This window comes from Phoenix dactylifera, unplaced genomic scaffold (genome assembly GCF_009389715.1).
Source record: "Phoenix dactylifera cultivar Barhee BC4 unplaced genomic scaffold, palm_55x_up_171113_PBpolish2nd_filt_p 000405F, whole genome shotgun sequence".
Classification (NCBI taxonomy): domain Eukaryota; kingdom Viridiplantae; phylum Streptophyta; class Magnoliopsida; order Arecales; family Arecaceae; genus Phoenix; species Phoenix dactylifera.
In genome coordinates this window covers 122,257-131,542 of record NW_024067847.1, presented here as the reverse complement: position 1 = coordinate 131,542, position 9,286 = coordinate 122,257, and the positions used below count along the sequence as shown (strand labels likewise).

Here is a 9,286-nt window from a genome sequence, read left to right as displayed (position 1 = left end):
AGTAAGCACTTCTAGCAAACTATGCCTACGTCAACTGATAAGTAAGCACTGCTGGCAAGCTCTGACCTTAATTGGAAGAAGGGTGGGCAACATTGCACCAATTCGGAAAATGCAATCTTGGCATTTAAGCAATTGGACATATAGGGTTATTTGCAAATTCATCCAAAATGCAAGACATCATTTTTTTTTAGCCCTGTTATTACTTGCTCATAAACATAAAATATCTTGGCAGAAAGGAAGCATTTTATTTTCTAGGATGGCTTCCTTGATAGTGCTAAATCATTTTAATGGTACTAGACCACCTAGCTACAATATAAACACCCTACAGGTGCAATGTGACTAAATGTTCTAAAAGGTAGTGAAGCCAACAAGCTCTTGTTATCTGGATATGTGCCATATACTGTCAGTGGAAAAGGATGACTCTGGCAGAGGACCATGGAGAAAAAAGTTAAAAGGATGGAGGCCACGAAACCAAACTAGAGAATCCCAGCTGCTAGAAGTTGGTCTCCTTTAGTAAAATTATCTGGATGGGTTATATAAAAAAAATGTGTTGATAACACAATTTGCTAAGTGGATGGTCTCAAGTTGAAGAAGAACCAGGCCAGCAAGTGGTAAAACTTTAATTCTTACCAGGAGATAGAATCAATTAATCTGAAACAAATTTCTCCCAAGACCACATACATCCTCATCAATTATAAATGAAGAAACTAATTCGCCTCTTCCAAACAACAGTAGCTTTCTATTTGTGCACAGGGTATCATGATGCATAGGATTTTTATATATCCTTGTGATTCAATTGGATGCCTTCTTATTTATGTAACAAATAAAAATCTAAATCAGGCTTGCTTAAATATAGTACAGATCAACAAGCATAATTCCTTGTTAACTGAATAACATATGCACTAAGCTCTAACAAGCGCATTGCATAAAACTAAACTCAACGGTATAACAAGGTGGACCAGTTCTGTGTCTTTTCGTTACTTGATCATCAACTGATGCTCTCAAGGTTGGCCAAGAAGAGACGGTCTGTAGAAGCTTCGTGCAATCTCAATCCGCTCACGAGGATCATTCATGGTTTCATCTCTTAATGCTTGAAGAATGGCCTGCGTAGAAACTTCCCTGCAGATCCCAAATCCATAATCATATGAGCCATGCCAACAACAATCAACTCCAACAGGAAAACAGAATTATTCAGATCCTGATGACAATATAAAGTCATCTTATTCAACCATTTGTTGAGGGTATGTATTCTTGTATGGTAGAAAAGGGAAGCAACACACATCGTCTCATCACCCGCTAGATGAGGAGGCAAAGAGCAGGATGGACATACATGTGACAACTAGCCAATCAAAATTCTTATTGCATTGGTATCTCATGTTGAAAGTTAAAGGTGTTTCCTCCATTTTTATTCATAAGAGCTAAGGACAGAAATCACATGAAGTTACTAGTGATGTAAGCTAGCTCACGAATCCTCTCCATTACAACAGAAATTTGAAAAAGAGATGCGGGGATGGAGTCCAACCTTTTCATTAGAATTCTGTGAAGTGTTTTGAGGATGGGGCACAGCTCAACTGGAGCAACGGGCTTGTTTTCTTCAGGATGCAGTACACTTAAGCTGGGCTGACTGAGAAGCTCATAGAATGCATCAACTGCAGAGACACCCTGCATGAAGCAAAGAAGAATGTGAGTTTGTTCAAATGCATTAAATACAATATAGTGCTAAATCATGTGAGATACTTAGTTCTAGTTTAGTGAAACAAGTAAAATGTCTATTGGTTTAACACCAGTTCAGCAAATGCAAGGGAGTCAAAACGCAGAACTTGGAACTCCAGGAGTGATTGAGTACAAATATCTCTGATGATTATAAGAGTACCAAAGTAAAAGATCAAGAGGCTAACCTGAATCATCCCTTTCCCCTTGATGCTATCACCCATATCAGGACTCAGTTCCCCTTTCGCTAGCATCTGACCATACCATGAATTGCGACCTTTTAAAAGGGTTACATAGGTATCAGCTAGCAATGGACCAGCAAGTTTCTCTGGCTGCTCTGACAAGAGATGAGTAATAAATATCATCTCAGAAGTGCAGTGGGCAAAGTATACTGATTTGCTAGTTGCACTCTCATTTGTCAGAGCAGCTACCATCCCTGAAGAAATAAGACCAATTCGCATAAGCATGATTCCAGGAAGAGATTAGAATAGGCATCTTAAAAAGGATAGGTAAATTAAGATGCAACCATGAAAAGTAAGGTCTTGCTTGGTATTCATTTTTTTTCCTTTTTTTCATATTTAGAAGTGAAAACATGAAATCCGGTGCAAGAAAGATACTTGATTCCCTTATTTTTATTTTTTATTTTTAAAAGTAACTTTCATAGTTTATGGAAAAAGTAGAAATAAAAAATGTTTACTTTCACTATTTTTAAAAAGAACTTTTTAAGCCATGAAATCAAATCAAGTCTCAATTCTCATAATTTATTTCTGCCCTTGGCGACTACTACCTCGTTGCTTTCCACTCACACCTGCTTCACCAAGAAGTTCCTCCCTCTTCCCTCCCTACTGCCTCTTCCACCAAACCGTCCTCCCAATCCACAGCACTTCTCTGCCATGATGAAAACAATGGCGTTGTCAACAACAACAACATCCCACAGCGGGATGATGGGAGGAATTGGGAAGTATGTGAACGTCAAGGGTTATGCTACCCTCGCCAGCATTTGTTCAATGGGTATCCATGAGATGGATGACACAGAATTGGTGCTGCAATTCATGGTATATCTCACATATCCTCTACCACCTGATGATCGCCAGTGGCTGCATGCCTAAGATCTGCTATCGGAAAAGCATTGCAAAGGAAATTCCTATTTTGGCTTATCCGAAGCCTTTCAGATTTCAGCAGATGCGGGTAGAGCATCGTCACTTTTTGAAGTTTGTAAAGGTGGAACCTCAATATGACTCAGCTTTAGAAGTATTTGAAAATAAAGACTTCTGTTCGTCAAATTTGTGAAAAATGTCGACTGATCCGTAGGCGCGGACGAATTATAGTGATTTGTTCCAATCCGAGTCAAAGATTTAGGGAAAAAATAGAAACAGATTTCCTGTTTTATAAGGAAAGTGACAAGGATGCCAAATGCAGCCTAAGGGTAAGACCATATTAAAAAGCACTGAAATTATGTAAACTTGTGAAATGGTACTCAAATAATATCACCTTTTGAGCAATAACTATTATGATAACCAAAACAGGTTGGAGTTACAAACATGTTTAGCTCCATAAACTAAGAAGTGGACATTGCAAAATATGAACAATGGATGAAAATTCACAAGCAGTATCATTTCATGTACCAATCACTGGGATCAAGCTGATCCACCAAAAAGGGAGTGAAATATTGAACTAGTTCTGAAAGAATCATAACATTTCACAAGTAAATTTTGATTGAGTGAAATTTTAGTAGTGAGAGTTCACAGGTTGGATGAAGCCCAATAAGCAGAATGACAGTTAAATAATCAATAAATTCATGCCAAACAAATGACTCAACTGAATTGCTCTTAGACCAAATTAACAGGACTACACAAAAGAGTAACATGTAATAGAATAAGAAACAGTTCTCTTTGACAGGACATCACGGATGCATAAATAGAGACTAATCAATACTTTTTGATATATCTCCTCATCTAGGTCTCTAATCCATTCTTATCATTAATTAATATGGTCATGTTGTGCAAGTTAATTCCTTTTGGCTCTACCCATTCTTTCTGACCTTCAACTCCCTCCTTTTGGCAATCAGTGATATCTTCATAGACAAATAATCGTTCGAGCAATGAACCTAAAGCGGTGACTATTCCATACAACCCATATGACATGGCCCAGGTCCTAACTTTAGCTAGTTATTAATGACAAGTTATTATGATCCACATTGTTAATATTAGCGAGAGGAGCGAAGAAATTTATCGTCATCAATTAACTCTAAAGATTGGTGGAGTTGCAACACATCTTAGTAAGCCTGTTTTGACTCTATAACATTTTAAGTTCAGCAACTAAAGAGAATTTAAATATCAGCAACCATAGAATTTATCCAGTATTGATGCATAATCAAGTCCTCCTTTTGAAGACCATTATATTTATAATTAGAACATGTTCGAAACTCATGAACACAACTCTGCCATAAATTTATGGACAATAATAACATAACAGCTGCTCAGTTCTTGTTCTAGACAAAATATTTGACCTATATGAATTCAAGAATCTACATGGAGCTTCATAGATTGCACTAGAATCACCACATATTAGCAATCATTTTGAGAACCACCATAGATGCCCGTGTGTGCATCCTTCTGCAAGCTCATATATCTAGTGTATCAAGTTTTCACCTTCTAAGTCTAAATAGGAAACATCTCCTCACCATTCACTTACCTTTTGTTATTTTCTTCTTCTAAGAACCAGATGCTGAGAGGTATTGCAGATAAAAAATAGAGACATAAGGACAGGACTAACTTCTCATACTTCACATTCTTTACCACTAATGATCCAACTCATCAGGCTTAAGTCCATCCATTTGAGAGATATATTATGGTGAGCTGTGAAAACCAGTTGACTGAGTAATTTGAAAGCCCTCTTATATCTAATTATTCATGCATCTTCATGATAACTCATGTATTGTTGAACTTTTTACTGTTTTTCTTATATCCTGGCAATTTTCATCATCCTCTCTTTTACACTTCCTTCTTTTATGTGTTCCTTTTCCATCATCTTTTCATGCATTTTGCATGATCTTACTCTCTTATAGTTACTTGGCTTCTGAATGATTTAGAAAGAAACTATTTTGATGAAATTAATAGTGTCACATTTTTCCCTTAAATTGAGCATCTCACTCAGTATTTTTCCGTTTTTTAATTTTATAATGCATACAACACATTGCGTTGTATAGATATTAAGCAGAAACGATTTTTCCCTCAAAATCATCGTGACTGCCTCACTTAATGCTAGCAGTCTGGGCTCAAATGAATAGTCAATTAACTGCTAGAACTACTTTGAAAGTAGAGTTTATGACCATATATTTTAAACATTAGTAAGGCTGTTCCATAATACCAAGTTAAATAGAATATTACCACCCTTCATTTGTTGTCAGGTTACCAAGATACATTAAAAATATAGCCTAATTTATACAAAGCATTACAATTTTACACATTAAAATCCCCTTATATCTTTAGTAATTCTTCCTATTTATCAATCCTCCATAACATTGTTTAAAATTGATATAGTTATGAAAGTTTGTCATAAATAATATAATTATTTTTCCTTAAGGATTCTACCTATAAGAGGGAGGAGTATATAGACAAACATGTGCTTTCTCGGCCAAAAGAAAGGAAAACTTTGAAGTTAGATAATTGATTAGATGGTAAGAAAGAGGACTGTGATATATGATGGTTTATGGTAGTTGGTGCTAAAGAAGTGCCTACTTTTTAAATGATTGCCAGAAAGGGTCATATGGATAACTGATGCCTAGTATAAATAATAATGATCATTCAAATTTGTTCTCTAATGTCCTCTATGGTATAATTATATAAGGTGGCAAAATAAGAAATGGCTGGAAGAGAAATATGACTACGATGCACATTCATTAATCCTGCTTAAAAACCAATTCCACACACTTCTGAAAGGTCAATGGTTCATAAAACAGAACAAGAAGTACATACCTCAACTCTAACACCATAAGAAGATAATAAATTACTTTAGGGTTTCATATATCCTGATTATTTTTTGTGTTATTCAATGCCAAGACATAATTTGATTTGGGAAAAAAATATAAATAGAAAACTTTTGCAGTTCAAACTCTAAGATGAATAATAAATCAAAAGTTCATGGCAAGAAAAGGAATGTGAACATATGCAGCAAGCTTTACTGCAACTATAAGAAATGACATGAAGAGGAACTGCTATGCTGGTTCATAACTCTTGAGTTTACTGTGCATTATGCAATGGCCAACTTTAATATGGAAAAAAGGTGAAGAAAACTCTTGAAGCCTGATACGGATTTAAAAAGGTGTAAGATGCAGAGTTAACAGGCCAGAAATTTGTTAAGAAAATAGAGAAAAAGTAAAAAAACATTAAGCAGGCCATGCCCCTTTTCATGATCAACTTTTTATCGACCCTTCTACATGATGACTCCTACGAAGAATTTTGTCCACTGTCATTACAAATTTATAATATATAACATGTTCTTACTTTGCCACCACATGTGAAACCCTCCTTGTACAGACCTTTCCTACTCTTGTTGCCATATCCATATTATCTTATTTGTTTCTTCAAATTGGGAGTCAAAATATTGTCCCAGATCATCATACCAATAGGGACTCATACGACAAAGTCCCATAAATCTTCTGAGAAACTATATTGTAGCAATGCACAAATGATGACTTGTTGAAGTAACACTTCCCTGTAACCGCAGATAGGGCTAAAGCATAATTTCATCTGTTCTTTTGATTACTTCTGCTCAACAGCATCATTATATGTCTGCCTATAATCTATTCAATGACTCCATTATGCATTAGAGAACTAAAAAATATATGAATATTATTGTAGTTTATTTTTGTTTTCAAACAATGAAATATTGACAAAATATTAAACTTACCAGCACCAATAGCATATACATTTTTCAGGCCACCCATAACTTCATGAGTGACAAGATCACTATTATCCCACACAATGAAATGTGGTTGCCTCAAAAACATAGCAAGTGGTTTTCTCCACTTATCAGATCCACATATTCGAGCATTAGCGTATTCCTTGTTATAAATCTCCGAAGCAATGTTTGGGCCCCCAAGATAAAGAATGTTCTCAATTGGAACTCCAGCTGCCAGGCATATATTCAAGATTAGAAGAGACAAGAGAAAATGAACCAAAGACTCAAATGGGGATAATATCTTAAAATTTACAAGATCTAAAACAGTATTTCTGGATAAAGGAAAAAATATCTGGAAAAAAAAAGAATAAATAGATGTGTTTAAAGAGATTTATTTCTTTAAAGAAATTTAGTGATGAATTTTACTTACGGAAAAAGAACACAACAAATATATTTTTGAGATTACAAAAACAAGATGATCATCAAATAGGAACAGTTGTAAAGGGTCAAGTATATTTTTTTCCAATATCAAAAAAATGATATCATCAATGTATGACATCAAATTGAAAATTCTAATTTATTCTATGACAAAACAAGTGAAAACAGGGGTGGCACCACCATTTAGCTCAAAAAAAAAAAGAAAGAAAAAGGAAAAAGAGTGGAAGCAAAGCTATATGGATATTGTACTTTGTTTTCCTGTCTGGAGATAAGGTACAAAAACTGCAACTAAGTTATAAAAATACAAGAACAATAGTGAACTAACGTTTCATAAGTATATCCAATCTGTGGTTTGCGATGTCTTGGGACTTTTTAAAGAAAAAAAATGGTGCTCTTCTAATATTCTGAACCTATAATACATCCTAGAATACCAATAATTTTGCAGTACATCTCTGTTCAATCAAATATATGTTTATGTCAAAGAAGAACAGCCATAAAGACGAGACATAAAATTGAGACACAATTCTTAGAACAATTGAAGACCGATGTCTGCCTAGTTCCATAGATTTTCTATCTATCTTATTGTTGGCAGTTACAAACTGCTCACTTCCAACTAATTGGGGACTCAACAAGTGACAAAGCTAACAATCTAAAACCCCTTGCATGACCATTATAAGCCAGTGGAAAAGAGGAAGAGTACATACTTGCACATCTGATCATCTGTGTAGGCGTTACTATCCGCGGAACCGGATCTAAAGCTGCCTCAATACCCTTTGCCAGAGAGATTATAATTGGAACAGTGATTCTCTCCTTCCAGTATCTACTGATCTCCTCAAACACTTCGCGGGTCTCTGTGGAAGGCAAACCATTCACAACGATATCAGCATCCCATACAGCCTCTTGCAAATTCGTCACAACCTTCAGCGGGCAGAGTGGTGTGTCAATCATGTTCAAGCAGAAGCCATCCCTCAAGATCTCATCTGCATACAGCGTTCGATCCCCAAGCCTTGCTTCAACATATTTCAAGTATGCACAACGTCGAAGCAGACGCCTCAAAACATCCTCCCTAGAATTGATTACCTCAAATAGATGCTCTGCTGTGGACCTGTCAACCGTTCTCCCGGCCCGTCTCCATATCCTAATCTGAACCTTCTCACGAAAATGACCATAAGCATCTTGCAAGAGAGCAGCAAAAACACTGCCCCAAGCGCCGGCCCCTATACCCACAATCTTTAACAGATCTCCGTCAGACTTGCCGAGAAGGCGACGGAGCTCATCAAGCCTTTCTTCAGCACCATTGGAGCTGTGAATAGATCCATTAAAGCGAAGAGAACCACGATCCCTTTCAACAGTACCAACCATCTTGATCCAAGCAGAACACACTGAAATCTCCCAAGTTTGAAATTCCTTATATGTTCCCAGTAATCAAATTCTCTGAATCACAGCAAAAACAATTTAACAATTCAACCAACAGCAATTCTGAGCTTCAATACTTCTAACAGCTTTCAGCAAAACCCAGTTATCTAATTCTTTGGCTACCTTTTGGCTTCTCCCTAGATATCAGAATTTCTTCAGCTTTCACTAATTTTGTTAACAAAAAACAAACTTTATGCCTCTCCGACCACCCAGAACTCCCAAAAACCTTGATTCAAGATCGAAGAACTCGTCTCCTCTATGATGTAATCTGCCTCAGAACCCTCACAAAAACCCAAAAAGCTGTCTTTTTTGCAACAATAGTACCAAGTGACTCACCAGATCAGTCTTTCTCCAAGAGGTCGACTCCAAAACACTCAAATTTGTCCTACCTCCAAACTCTTACCAGATCAAGATAAAGCCCGCAAGTAAACTCAAAAAGTATACCTTTGGGATCGCCGCTGAAGTTTCGGTCATCTACCCCAACCAATGATAAAACGCCCGGCTTTCGTGTCGGAGACTCCAAAGCCGGCACCGCCCACGTGGTCTTCTCTAATCCTTTCACACAAAGCCCACAGTACCAAAACAAGGAGCCGGCATTGCGGTTGAACAGCAGATGGGCGGTTGGGCTCCTTCAATCTCTCTTATAAATGGGCGGATGGAAGCAGCGTTTGAGATCTGGCGGCCGAAGCTTTGATGGGAGAAATGGGGGAGGGGCAAGAGAGGAGGGGGAGAGGAAAGGGTTGGGCTTTTGGAGGGGTTTGGGAAAGCTCTTAGGACTTGGGAGTTGGAATTGGGTGGGGGCATTAAAGGCTTGCGTATT

At 37.0% G+C, this 9,286-nt stretch overlaps 1 protein-coding gene across 1 annotated transcript; it reads right to left on the bottom strand.

The window, feature by feature from the left end:
- Positions 1-665: 665 nt before the first annotated feature.
- LOC103722847 (probable glycerol-3-phosphate dehydrogenase [NAD(+)] 1, cytosolic) lies at positions 666-9,286 on the bottom strand. Its single transcript, XM_008813545.4, has 5 exons — positions 7,755-9,286; positions 6,622-6,843; positions 1,899-2,146; positions 1,523-1,662; positions 666-1,119 (listed from the first exon to the last, which is right to left on the bottom strand). Exons 1-5 carry the CDS (start codon positions 8,410-8,412, stop codon positions 1,002-1,004), a joined length of 1,386 nt encoding a protein of 461 aa, XP_008811767.2. The 5' UTR covers positions 8,413-9,286; the 3' UTR covers positions 666-1,001.